Source organism: Octodon degus, unplaced genomic scaffold (assembly GCF_000260255.1).
Source record: "Octodon degus isolate 3935 unplaced genomic scaffold, OctDeg1.0 scaffold00049, whole genome shotgun sequence".
Lineage (NCBI taxonomy): Eukaryota > Metazoa > Chordata > Mammalia > Rodentia > Octodontidae > Octodon > Octodon degus.
In genome coordinates this window covers 3,882,027-3,896,057 of record NW_004524625.1, presented here as the reverse complement: position 1 = coordinate 3,896,057, position 14,031 = coordinate 3,882,027, and the positions used below count along the sequence as shown (strand labels likewise).

Sequence of the window (14,031 nt, the reverse complement as noted above, 5' to 3'; positions counted from 1 at the left end):
AGGTCCCTGTGCTTTGGTAAGCTTGTTCTAAGTAGGTGCTTTAGACCACTGAGCCATCTCACCAGCCCCAAAATTTTACGTTTTTTTTTTTAAATTTTGCGGTACGGGGAATTGAACTGAGGCCCTTGCGCTTGCCAGGCAAGTGCTTATTCTACTGAGCTATCTCCCCGGCCCTGCACCAATGTACTTCTGAAGTACAGTTCACTCGTATCTCCCTAGGAATGCCAGCACTTAAATGGGATTGTGTTCATGCCACAATTTCATGTCTTCTATTGCCCAAATTAGCCTCACATCATTGTTTCAAAGTGTTCTTTCCTGATTTGTAGATAAAAAGTATGACAGAGAAATAATCACAATTATTGGTGTCCCCCCCCCCCCCCTTTTTTGCAACCAGGGTCTTGCTGTGAAGTTCGGCCTTGAGCTCTTTGTTTTGCAGACTGGTCTCAAACTCGCACCAATCCTCCTGCTTCAGTCTCCCAAGTGCTGGATTACAGGCATGGGCCAACAGCCCCAGCCAATGATTATTGTTGATCAGTCATGCTTACTACATTTTGTAAGGTTCACTGTTTTAAGGAGATTCTGCCCTACTGCATGCTGCGAGAGCTTTGAATTAGCGACGGTGCTTCTCTGGGTTCATCTGTTTACCATCTGTGAGCCTTTTGGTATCACTTTCTTTCCCTCACTTCCCTATACACTAAAATGACTGTGATACTTTCCCAGAACATTGTAAGGCGTATCACGTATGCTGGGACCACAATACATTTTCAGCAAACATTTGTTCTTTTCTTCTCAACTCCTATTTTATTTTTGGTACAGGGAATCAAACTCAAGACCTTGTGCTTGCTAGGCACTGAGCTATATCCCTGGCCCACATCTCGTTTTATTTATTTAGATAGAGGGTTTTGCTATGCAGTTTGGGCTGGCCCTGTGCTCACTTTTGTAGCCCTCTAGGCTGATCTGGAACTCACAGTGATCCACCTATCTCAGCTTCATGAGTGCTGGGATTACAGGTTTGCACCACCACTCCTGTTTCTGGGACTGGCATGTCATGCGGTACCGGGGGTGGAACCTGGGACCTTGTGCTTGCCAAGTAGGCTCTTATGCTGCTGAGCTATCTGCCCAACCACCATCTCTTTAAATATCAAATTTTCTCACATTTCTAACCTCAGAGGTTGACACTTAATTTATTTATTGAAGAATATGTGTCAATAAGAAGATCAGAATTTCATTGACATTGCTTTCACCTTTAACTTTTTCCCCAGGTTTAAAATAAGGGCTGGCCAAATAGCTTATCAGATTAAAGCACTTGCAAGCAGGCACAGGGGCTGGGTCTTCCATCCCCAAGCCTGCCATGCCAGCCCTGCCTCCAGGGCATGCTGAGAGGGCAGTTGAAACTGGGCGTGGTGGTACAGGGGGATTATTAAGCCTGTAATCCCAGCTCTTGGTCTGGAGACTGTAAACAGGCAGATCACTGTGAGTCTGATCTCGTAGTGAGACCCTGAACACCCTGTAGACCCTTCCCTAAAAAATACAAAAGGAAAAAAAAAAAGAAACATAAAATAACTGGACATAGTTTTTCCACATTAACAGCCACAGGTTTCTTTAGTGAAGTGGTTATTTTTCATCATTTGGGATACCTGTGAATAGGTTATTTCTGTCTAAATGTATCAGAGAAGGTTACCCAAATAAAGTAGAAATATTCAAGATAATTAAGAAACCATTGTGTTTAATGACTGATTTCCTCTTCTAAATCCAGTTTTTAAACACTTACTGGATGCATTAATATTTATTTCATTAATTGTGTAAATTTATTTTGCTTATCAGTTTTTGTCATGACATTGTGCCAGTCAGTAGGAGGGGTATGGCAGTGAATAGTACAGCTCTGGGACCTCGACCTGGCATAAAGCGTCGGTCAGGTCCAGAGTATGTATATGGTAAGGAATTCGCTGTCTGTTCCATGTTTCCTGTAGAAGGACTATACTTTTCAGATTCTCATTTGGGTGCGCTTCTACATATTACCAGAAGCCAAGAAGACTTGTGATATGGCATTTCAGTTAGCTTCAACTCACTAGTTAACTATTGTTGAGAGAAATTATGAGCTACCTTGGCTCTCATTTTGTGAAGGTTAAATATTAAAATCTGTGTGTTATTTTTGATTCCTCAAAAAGGTCTGGGTTAGGGATGTTGCTGTGCCGAACATTCTTTATTGTGTTGAGGCCCTGTGTTTGTTCCTAGCACAACGTCCAAAAGATAGCACTCACTTGTCATTTCTTACTCAGAATAATTCATGATCCCCCTGAGAACATACTTGATACACAGTATTTAAATTCATATGCCATAGTCTACGAGACATGTTAGCATAGGAAACCCAAAGGAGATGATTGAATGGGAGGAAATCCTTCTTCCAGCAGCAGTTTAGGAATTCATAGCTTTATTAAGTGTGTAATCAGCAGATGTCCATTATAATTACACAGAATGATAAAATTGCCTTTAATAAGAAATCTTTCAGAAACTTGATGAGAAAAGGTTGACTCCCAAAAAAGGAACTGACAGATAAAGGTACAGCAAAAAAACCAGAAAAGGGCAACAAAGAAAAGAAAGAAGAAAGAAAGAGCAAATAAAGCATATAGAAGAACTTCAGCTTTTCATTTAGGTTACATGTAGATATTTGTCTTAACTTATTGAATACTGTGTTGCATGTCTTTTTTTTTTTTTTTTTTCCTGGTACTAGGAATCAAACCTTGCCAGGCAGGTGCTTATACTGCTGAGCTATATGCCAGGCTGAATACTAGTTTATTTTTTTTATTTTTTATTTTTTTTTTAAAGTATAACATTCAATTTATTATTTCTTTCTCAAGAGAATTTTCTTCAGTCCATTAAGACTCAGCTCCCCTCACATGGGCTTTGGTGGAGGTCGTGGGGCAGCACCAGCAGGTCTAAATCGGGGTGGAGGAGTTCGGTCCTTACGGGCTTCACGAGATGAATTTCTGACCACTTTGCTGTGAATGGCAGAACTCACACAATAATGCAGCTTCACATACAGCTTGGGAAGCACATAGCTGTTGAAGACACTCGCTTCGGAAATGTCCCTGATGGCGGCGGCCTCCACTATGTTCCGAGTGACAAACTTCTTAATAGCCTTATCCTTGGGTACGCACCGGGCGCAGTTCGTGCAGCGAATAGGCTGCACATGACTGCGGCCCTTTTTGGCACGACCGTTGTTCCTTCTTTTTTTCGTCATCTTGGAAAGGAGGACCCGAAAAACCTGAATACTAGATTATTAGTGAAGTAAAAAGCATGCTTTTTTTTTTTTTTTTTTTTGCTTAAAAGTATTTTTAAAATATAATACCATTATTTTCTTAGAGATCAGCTGATATTGGAAGCATGTTTCTTCCTAATTCTATTCCATTATTTTATAAGAAAAACTGAATAGTCTTTTGAATTTGGGTGGGTTTTTTCCTTATGTTTTAGAATTCTGTCTTTCTGGTACTAGGGATTGGATCCAGGGTCTTCTCACTGAGCTTCCTCCTCACCCAGTGTTGTTTGCTGCGATTCGGTCTCCACTGAATTGCCCACAGTAGACTTGAACTCACATTCCTTCTGTCCTAGCCTACTGTGTTATTGTGTGCAGTTCACAACCTAGTAAGTCAGTCTTTTTGGTACATTTAGAAGTTGACATATTTCTAATACCAACTGATATATTTATTTACTTTTTTAAGGAGTAATTATGTTTAGAGGTTTTTAAAAAAATTTTATTTATTTGTGTGTGTGTGTGTGTGTGTGTGTGTGTGGCCAGCTCAGCCCACCAGGGGGCGGGGATGTGGTGCTTTGGGATTGAACCGAGGTCCCTGTGCTTTGCTAAGCTTGTTCTAAGTAGGTACTTTAGACCACTGAGCCATCTCATCAGCCCCTCAACTGATATATTTAGAAATAGAACTGAGTACTGCAACTTAAAAAGTAGATGAAAGCCAGGCACATAGCACATGCCTGTAATCCACCTTTCTAAAGCATGGAGGCAGAAGGATGGAAAGTTCAAGCATAGCCTGGTCACTTTCTGTATCTCAAAATTTTAGAAAAGGGCTGGGAATGTAGCTCGATGAAAGGCCCTGACCTTTCAGTCTCCGTATTGCTAGTGGAGTGAAGGAATGAATGAGCAAATGAACAAATGCACAGACATACACTGCGCAAAAATGAAAACCCCTCCAAAGAGGTGTAATGAAATTTAATATAACCACAATTTATAAACTTTGTTAAATAGCATCTATTTCTACTTTTGAAAAATTAGCAATACAAATATAAGACAAATTTAAGCCGTTCGTGTTTGTAGGATATTTTAAGTAGAAAAAAATTTAGTATGAGACTTGTACAGAGATAAAAAAATTGTTAAATTTTATTAAACCATATGAAATTGTCAATACTTGAACATTTGAGCTACAAAAATGGCAATTTTGTTTTAATCAAAGAGTAGTAACAAGTTTCAATAAAAATTTTTTTTAATTCTAGCCAGTGTCTTTTTCCAATTAACACTCAAAACAGAATTTTCCCAGAAGAAAACATATTATCATTATTTTGTTTCCAATGTGGGCCTCGAAGAGAGAGAATAAAAGTACAAAGAAGGACTTGCTAAGGTACTTCTTCCTGTCCCGAGAGTGCTGTGGAAAGTGCCTGCTTAGATTGCATTTGGCTATGGAAGGCAACATTCTCAGCAGACTGTTGAGCAGGTGCTTTATAAAAAAAGATTAATATTCATACAAAAGTCTTTTTTTTTTTTTTTTTTTTTTGTGGAACCGGGGATTGAACTTGGGCCCTTGCACTTCCCAGGGAAGCGCTTATTCCACTGAGCCATCTCCCCGGCCCAAAAAGTCAATATTATTAATGAAAACCACAATGGGATATTACTTCACCCCTGCTAGAATGAAAATGACTTGTTAACAACACTAAGTGTTAGCAAGATAGGGATTCTTGTTAGTGTGATGTAAAATGGTGTAAGGATTTTGTGAAACTGGCAATTTCTTTAAATGTTAGTGAACTGTTATCCTGTGTCCCTCCAATTTTACTCCTGTATATTAATGTTAGAGAAATGAAGACATTTATAAAAAGTCATGTATGGAAACATTCCTAGCATCTTTATTCTAAACAGTATTCTTGTAATGGAATACTACTAAAGAGTAAAAAGGAATTGCTTCATATTATATTGATTTGTCTCAAAATATTTGTGTGCTGAGAAATCCAAAAAGTAGATACTGTTTGATTACATTTATTTGAAGTTCTTCATTTCACAAAACGTGCTGTGCTTTGTTAGCTGGAGGGATTCCGCAGGGATACAGAGGAGGGAGTTTTCTATGATAATGATATTATTTATTTGATAATGTGGGTTCCATGCTGTATGCATTTGTCATAGGTGTGAGCTGAATGCTTAGGATATGTTAATTTCACAATATAAAAGTTACACCACAGTAAAAATATTTTAAAAATTGGGAGTGGTTTTAACAATCATTTAAAAAAAAATCTGAACTCTAAATATGGTATACAATTTCTAGGCATGCTACTAGCAAATGCTATATACCCTGCTGCACACTCTCTCCAGACTGGTGGCTGTGTGTGTGTGTGTGTGTGTGTGTGTTTGGGGTACTGCGTGTTCAGCACAGGGCCTTTGCACTGAGGTATGTCCCCAGTCTTTTTTTATTTTTGTATTTTGAGACATTATCCCTAAATTACAAAGGCCAAGATCAGACTGTCTTCCTTCTGCTTGCCCAAGCACTGGGAGTACAAATGTGCTGTCCTGCTTTCTGTCCCATTTCGTAAGTTTTCCTTGTTGGTGGAAAAGACACAGGGAGTAAACTACTGTACAATGTCACGTGGCCTGTGCTGGAGACCCTGCCAGGGCACTAAGGGCCACATGTTTAGTCAGAGCTTTGGTAGAAGATGAACCCTGTGTTTATTATTTTGTTTCTTTTTCTTATTAGCACTGATTAGGACTTTTACTTCCGTTGGTTCTCCTCTCACTAATACAAACTGAGCGGCTCTTTAACTGGAAGAATTGTTAGAAATTATCCTTTATTTCCCCAGAGTGAAATTAAATAAGGTACAGATAGGAAGATACAGGATTACCTAAGTCAGTATCAGTCTGCTTCAAACTGAACTTCGAGCCTTTCCACCAGTGCGTTTCTCTCATAGCAGTTAACAGCAATCACATCATCTCAGTTGCTTAGGTCCTAGACCTCTTTTCTTATTCCAAATCTACTTTAGCAACAAATCCTATCAGTTTTCTATGCAAAATGTATTTAGAATTTAAGCTTTTTCATTTTCTGAATAGCTACATATTGGCCCAAGATACTTTTCTTTTCCCTCCTCTTGCTCCACTCTCCTTCTGTGATAGTTACTTTTCCCCAGTTGCTGAGACAAAATACCTGACACCTGAATTAAGGAAGGGAAGGTTGATTTAGCTCACTGTTTGTGGAAGTTTCAGCCCATACTTGGCTGGCTCCAAGGCAGGGTGAAACATGGCAGAGGGCTGCCATTTATGGTGGCAGAAAACAACAAAACAGCAAGAACAAAAGGAAGGAGCAGCACAATGAGCCTCTCCCCTGCCTGACACTGTATGCAGGCTGCCCTCCCTAGGGCAGGTAAGGTACTCATACCCATAATCCCAGCTTTGGACTCTGAGTCTTAGCACAAACTCTGGGAGCCCAGGCTTTGGGGGGACCCCTAGACACAAACCCTAACTTCCTTTTCTCATCTTCTTTCTCCCTTTTCTCTTCCCTATTCCCTTCTCTTACTTTTCATATACACAGTCAGCTTTGTTGTTGTTTTAGTTTATTGCCCAGTGATACAGCCAGTGCTGCTGTCTGTCTCCAGGACAGTTTCTTCAATCCCCAAATGAAACCCTAAATCCATTAGCAGTTACTCTCTTTTCTGTCTTCCCCATTACTAATCTTCCTGTTTGTAAAATGTACCTATTCTAGAATTGGCACATTCTAGACAATTGTCAATTCTAGGCGTAGTAAAATGTACCTGTTCTAGACGTAGCAAAATATGACCTTGTGTGCTTGGCTTCTGTTACATAGTGTAATGTTTACAAAGGCTCCTAGATATAGTAGAAATCAAAAAGGGTTTTTGTTTGTAATGTAGTATTGGAGGTTGAACCTAGGGAAACTCTAATACTACTAATATTCCCAGACCTATTTACTTTTTATTTTGAGAAAGAATCTTGGTAAATTGTGCAGGCTGTACTCAAATTTGAAATCTCCCTATCTCCATCTGGAGTATCTGGGATGACAGGCGTACACCATCATGCCTGGCTTCTTCCCTGTGTTTCTGCTTTGTGTCTTTATTTACTGATGCTAGAGATTGAGTTCAAATCTTGAGTATGCTAGTTAAGTGTTCTACCACTAAGCTCTATCCCCTTTCCCTGCTTACTTTTTTTTTGGCTGAATAACACTGCCATTTGTAAATACACCAAATGTTACTCATTCATCTTATGCTTATCTTTGAGTTAATTGGAGCCACTGAGGGGGAACACATTTTTGGGTAAGAGAACACAAACACAATCACCCGAAATCTTCAACGAGTATGGAATTTGGGGACAATAGATCTTACTTTGTATGTCCGGTGGAAGAAATGGTTTGAAGGAAAGGGAGAGAAGGAGGACAAAACAATCAGATTACTTTTTAAGTTCATAGTATACTTTAGGGGGCCTGCCCCTTAGCTCAGTTCTTTAAGTGGCTGCTTCAACAAAGCAGTCAGGCTCAGGTTGCTGTGGTTCGATCCCCACAACTCAAGCCAGCCAAACCTGCCCTGAAGGTATTTGGAGGGGAAAAAAAAAAATCCATAGTATACTTTAAAAGATCCTGTTAAGTAATTTATGTATGACTTTGAATATATCTATATTTTTTAAAATTTGGCTAGCACATTGAATCCAGTTGTTAGATTAAAATGGGAGGGTAGGTTTCTGTTTTCATATAGCATTTATTAGGCTTGTATTTAAGCACATTAGGGCCAGGGATGGCTCAGTAGAATAAGCGCTTGCCTGGTAAGTGCAAGGGCCTGAGTTCAATCCCTGGTTCTGCCAAAAAAAGTAAGCACATTAAACAGGTTTGAAGTCTTTTAGGGAATTTTTCTGAGGTGATTTTTACTGTTAAATTCATTCCTTTTTGAAGTAAATGAGATGAATTTTTTCCTGGCAATAAATCAGCTCTTGAGTTATGAAGCTTTTAAAAATAGCTATCATAAATGACTTTTGTGTACTTCTTAGAACCCAGTGTAACTTCAGAAATAGCAAACAGGTTGAGGCATTTATTACAATATTAAAAGTAATAACATTAAACATAAAGCCTTAGGTTAGAGGCAAGTCTATGTAACAAAATTATGAGACAGCATCTTTGTGAAAAATAGTTTTTATGAGACAGTGTCACCATATGTAATGTACACTGGCCTCAGACCCATGGCACAGTCCTTTTGCCTCAGCTTCCTAAGGACTGGGATTATAGGTGTGAACCACCATCCCTGGCAAAAGCAAAAAGTAAATTCTTTCCAAGTGTTTGGATTTTAATTGTCCCTTGTATGAAGCGGAGCAGAACTTTGCAAAGAGAATATCTCATCTGATGTTCTTCTAATACGTAATTAGAATTTTAGATCATTTTATTATGTTTGCTCATATCACATGCATGTACAACAGTTTGTTGGCATGTTATTGTCTGAGGGATTCATCGTTGGCATTCTTTTTGTTGTTTTCTTTAGACCAATTTAATAATCCTTTAGAGAATCGTGACTTACAGATGAGGCTGAGGTCTATTGAAAATTCAGTTAGAACTTCCTTAATTCAAAGTTCTAAACTTTAAAAAAGGCTCCAAAATCTGAAATTTTTTGAGTGCGAACATGATGCCACAAGTGGAAAATTCCACCTTTGATCTTCTTTGATGTTTTGCAGTTAAAACACACGAGTAAGACACAGTTTACTCCACATCCCTTAGGGAAAAAATGACATAGCCCCCTTCAATTGTGATATTTTTCCCTATACACCCAGATTCCTCCTCATAGGACTAAAAAGAATAACAAAGAGGTCTGCGTGGTATGCTAGGGATACCTTTGGAAGGTTGCCCACAATGTCCCACATGAGCTCAAGACCTGCATATGTTACTGGTTTTTTAAAAAATTTTCTCTGCTCGTGGCTTAAAGATATTGAAAGATAAAAGTCCTTCAGACACCTTTGTGATTATCAGTGACATAAAGAAGAAGCAGCATTTATGAGTGTCTGTAGTATAAAAGATCAAGTTCTTGGTGAAAATGTAGCATGGTATGAGAGTAAAACATCTTCCAAGAGCATGGTGTTGAAAAAAAAATCCCTCTCAGCTTTATGGGGGTGTGCTAGTAGCTTAGTTGTGTAAGCGCCTGCCTGGGTAGACCCAGTCAGGCTTGTGGGACCGCAGTTTGAGCCCCAACTCCACATGCCACACCACACCTACCCTTAAGGCAGCCTGAACCAGCCCCCCCTAAAAAAAATCCTTCCCAAGAGCATGGTGTTGAAATGACAACCATATATGACCTAAGAAACAAAAGGATTACATGTGGAAGTGTGCAGACAGTTATACACAGAAATTAATGAAAAATAGAAAAACACTTTTTATACAGCTAAAAATGAAGTGCTCAGTTGTGTTGAAAGTGTATCTGTTGGCATCACAGTGAACACATGCCTCTTAATGGCATGCAGTCAGGAAACAAGCAAAAATCTCACGAACTGAAAGCTGAATGGAATTGTGAATATTCAGCAGGCTGGCTGCATAAATTTAAGAAGCAGCATGACATACTTTTAGGTATTTGTGGTGATAAAAATACTTGCTCATCAAGGAGTAGCAGAAACTCATTGATGAGTTCACTAAGGTCATCACTAATAAAAATCTCCACACCAGAACAAGCCTAATAAATTAGTGCCAGTGAAATATCACTGTTGCCTTTGTTGCCCTAGAAAGACCCTGACCACAGCGGTGAGCTAGTCCTTTGGGAACTAGCATGGAGCATGCTCAGGAGACGTGCAGTGTGCAGACACCCAGAAACACAAACATCATGTTGCTGGCCAAAGCTGTGTTCACCTGTTTTATACAAATGAGTTTCTTACCAGCCCATTATATGCTAACAAAGGCAAGTCACCAGGGACATCCTTTCTGATTGGTTTCACAAACACTTGGACCAGCAGGTCATGCTTACTGTGGGAAAACTGAAAGGGATGACCATTGCATGATTTTGTTGTTCTTGAAGAACTTCTGCTTGTAGTCCAGCTGAAATTTAAAAAACAGTGTATATGCCTTGTGTTTTCCTTAGACTGTGGCCAGTCATGGGACTGTAGGTCAGTGTCCCAGTGAGCAATCGTGGTGGCATAGAGTGAAAGATGATTTGGAGATGAGACTTAGTTCCATCACCCAGAAGCCCAGAGAGTCTCTTCAGTTGTGGGGCTTTATTTGTAATAACAGTGTAAGAGAAAAAAAGCAGTTTGGGGAAAGAATTGTCTCAAGGTATTTTTCTTGGAGAAAGGGAAAGGACAATATTCAGATACAATATGCTTCACTAATCTACTTGTTTAACCGTTGTTTGTTTGTTTGTTTGTTTGTTTTTGGTGGAACCGGGGTTTGAACTCAGGCCCTTGTGCTTGCCAGGCAAGCGCTTATTCTACTGAGCTATCTCCCCGGCCCCTAACCGTTCATTTTTCACAGAACCTTTTACTTTTGTCCTGTAGTTTAAATGTTCCATAATAAATGCGTGGATGGATGGATGGATGGATGGATGGCATTATCTTGAACAGCTTGCTAGAACATTAGTTACGGATACGAAAAATTTGTTGAAGAGCTTTACTCTGTGTGTGTGTGTGTGTGTGTGTGTGTGTGTGTGTGTGTGTGTAAAAATAGTAACAGAATTTGAGAAAGTACAAGTGAAGAGTGGGGAGAAACTGGCTTTGTATAGCAAACTTGGGCTGAGTAAAAATAAAAAGAGAGTAAAACCAAAAATAAAAGAACACGCTCACATCTGGGAAACACAGTGTGGCCAGTTAGGATAGTCTAATTCTTTCTGTATGCTGTTGTGAATGTTTGAAACTCAGTGGCTAAAGACACAATTGTGCCTGCCTTGCACAACCTCTATCTTGAGACTAGCTTTAGTGATGATAATGATCAGACTAATGACTTTTTAAAGGACTCCACATGTCAAGTGAAAAATACTTCTTAGTACCCTCTCCATATTGGAGATTTAACCCAGGGCCTCTCTCCAGCCCTGTGTGCATGGATGGATGGATGGATGGATGGGATTAAGTAACAGTCTGTTTCTAAGCTCTGTTAGCTGAGCCCCAACTTTTCATCCTCCTGCCTCAGTCTCCCAGAGCACTAGTGTGATAAGCATGCCTAAGCAGGCCCCGCACTTACCTTCTTACATATGTGAAAGAATATAACTTCCGGTAAGCTGGAAGAAACATCAAATTTTTTTTCACATCAGTAATGAGCAAATAGTTCATTTTTTGATCAATGAGGAAATAACCAAATTATTTTTGATTCAAGGCAATCCTGAAAATAGTGACAATGAAGTTGATATTACTAACATTACATAAGAGATTCCTATAAATGACATCAAGTAATTTTTTATAGTGTGTTTACTGGTCTAGAGTACTATGTGTAAAAAAACAAGAAATCATGTCAGTTTATAAAATGAAAGAGACTTATAAGACAAAACTATTCATGAAGTAGATGACTATAGAAAGTATTAACCAGCCATTGAAGCAGAGTGCCTCCTCATCCTTAGACAACTAACTACCTGTTCACTCAAGTGCTTTTTAAGACAAAGAGTTAGTACCCTCTTAATCAGAATACAGCACCTGGCCAGGGAGATAGCTCAGTGGCATAGCACCTTCCTGGCAAGTGCAAGGTCCTGAGTTCAATCCCCAGTACGGGGGGGGGGGGCACTGGGGGGGGGGCACTGCACCATAGGTGGAGATTGAGAGCCTGCTGCTTGCTGTTGCTATTCAACTGCTGGCACAGGGATTCTTTTTTTTTTTTTTTTTTTGGTGGAACTGGGGATTGAACTCAGGCCCTTGCACTTGCCAGGGAAACATTTATTCTACTGAGCCATCTCCCCAGCCAGGCACAAGGATTCTGAACACTATTTTTTTTCATTGTGTTAATAACATGTCATGTATTTTTCTTTTCAAGTACATATATGGGAATAAGTATGAGAAAATTGTTTACTGGTACCATGTAAACTAAGACATATACAGGGTGGTGAAGGCATATGTGAAACCTACTGAATTTAGGTTCAGAAATGAATATATGTTTATACTTGGGTCTCATTTCCGGTATTTCTCATTATGTGTATGTAAATATCTCCCCCAAATCTGCATATACTAGCAAGCCAGAAGGAACATTTCTTATCCCAAGCGTTTCAGGTGTGAGGTACTCAACATTGTACCACTTGTCCCTGGGCATGTTGACATCTAGTTTAGGAACAATGATGTCATTCCTTCATTAAATAGTGTTTTAGAACCTATTTCATCAGAGAAGTGACCTTGCATTCAACCTATGCAGTCTAGCTAGCATGAATCTGGAAAGGAATAGTGTAGGAACATACGTGATGTGACAGGAAAGAAAACCAACAGCGCCACTTTTTGACATTAATCATATTTATGTGGTTAATGCCTAAATAGCTCTTTGGGAACACAGAAGAGGGGAAGAAGTCATGTTGTTTACTAATTTAAAAATAGAAACAGAAAAAAAAAAATCCAAGTGAGAATTAAAATCTTCAGTTTTTCTAGTAAAACTAAAGTATTTACGGATTAAAATCTTCTGTTATTGAATCAAACTGAATTCCTGTGTTGTAATTATAAATTATAGTTGACAAGACAAAATCAGGAACTAAATTCTTATTTAATGTTTTTAAGCTATGTCATTAGAGTTGACTATTGTAACCATTCATTGTTATAATAATAGCAACTCCTGCCATTTCTAAAGATAGAAAAGTTATTTCCAAAGAATCAAGAACTTAAGGCAGGGATTTAGCTCAGTGGCACAGCGCCTGCCTAGCAAGCATGAGCTTGTAAATTTGATTTCCAGCACACACAAAAAACAACTTGGATTATTGTGTTAAAAATACTTCAGTCCAGTTATACGTTGTTGTTTTTTAATCTTATTTCAGATGACATTATAATTTTAAAAGTGGTCAAACTGAATTTTATTTAATATAGTTTGTACTTTTGTTTTCAGCTGGAGATCTGCCTCGCCATTGCAAATCTTTAAGAGTTCTCTTCTCTGTGGTGAATAGTATGTTTTAATGAATGCTCTTTTTTAGTACCTATTTTTAGAATTCAGGGTTAATTATTAGTCTGGACATTAAAAAGTTTTCTTGAAATTTTAATTTGTAAAATGTATTAATCACAGATTCTTCATAGGAGAAAGATACTTATGTTATCTTGTTTTTCCCTTGTTTAGAAATCGAAACGAGCTGGCTGAGACTCTTGCACTCCTGAAAGCACAGATTGATCCTGTACTGTTGAGAAACTCAAGCCAGCAGGACAGCTCTTCTCGGGACAGTCCCACCTTAGAGGATGAGGAGAGTAAAAAAGAGGAAGGAACACCTAAACAAGGTTTTTTTTTGTGTGTTTTATTTTGCTTTGTTTTGTAATCGCTTTTTCTTTTATTATCTTAACCAGCTATATAAATTTTGAATGTTGATTGAAAAGTTGAGATTTTCCTTAGTCTTTTTTTATTCAAAGACACAGAGCAAAACATTGTATTTGCTCCTTCACATAAATAAAAACATTTTAAAAATCTGTATCAAATATGTTTAGATTTCCTGGGCATAGTGGCATATGCGTATAATCCCAGCACTCAGGATGCTGAGGCAGGAGGATTGCGTAAGTTGAAGGTCAGCTTGAACTGCATAGTGAAACCTTGTCTCAAAAAGATTAAGAGGGGCCGGGGAGATGGCTCAGTGGAATAAGTGCTTCCCTGGCAGGCGCAAGGGCCTGAGTTTAATCCCTGGTTCCACCAAAAAAAAAAA

The 14,031-nt window shown here is 38.8% G+C and overlaps 1 protein-coding gene across 1 annotated transcript in view; it reads left to right on the top strand.

The window, feature by feature from the left end:
• Rsf1 (remodeling and spacing factor 1) overlaps nt 1-14,031 on the top strand; it is a 155,569-nt gene that overhangs the window by 94,785 nt on the left and 46,753 nt on the right. The window contains exon 5 of the mRNA XM_004632530.1: nt 13,461-13,615. Within this exon, the coding sequence (XP_004632587.1) occupies nt 13,461-13,615 (155 nt within the window). The remainder of the gene's footprint in view (nt 1-13,460; nt 13,616-14,031) is intronic.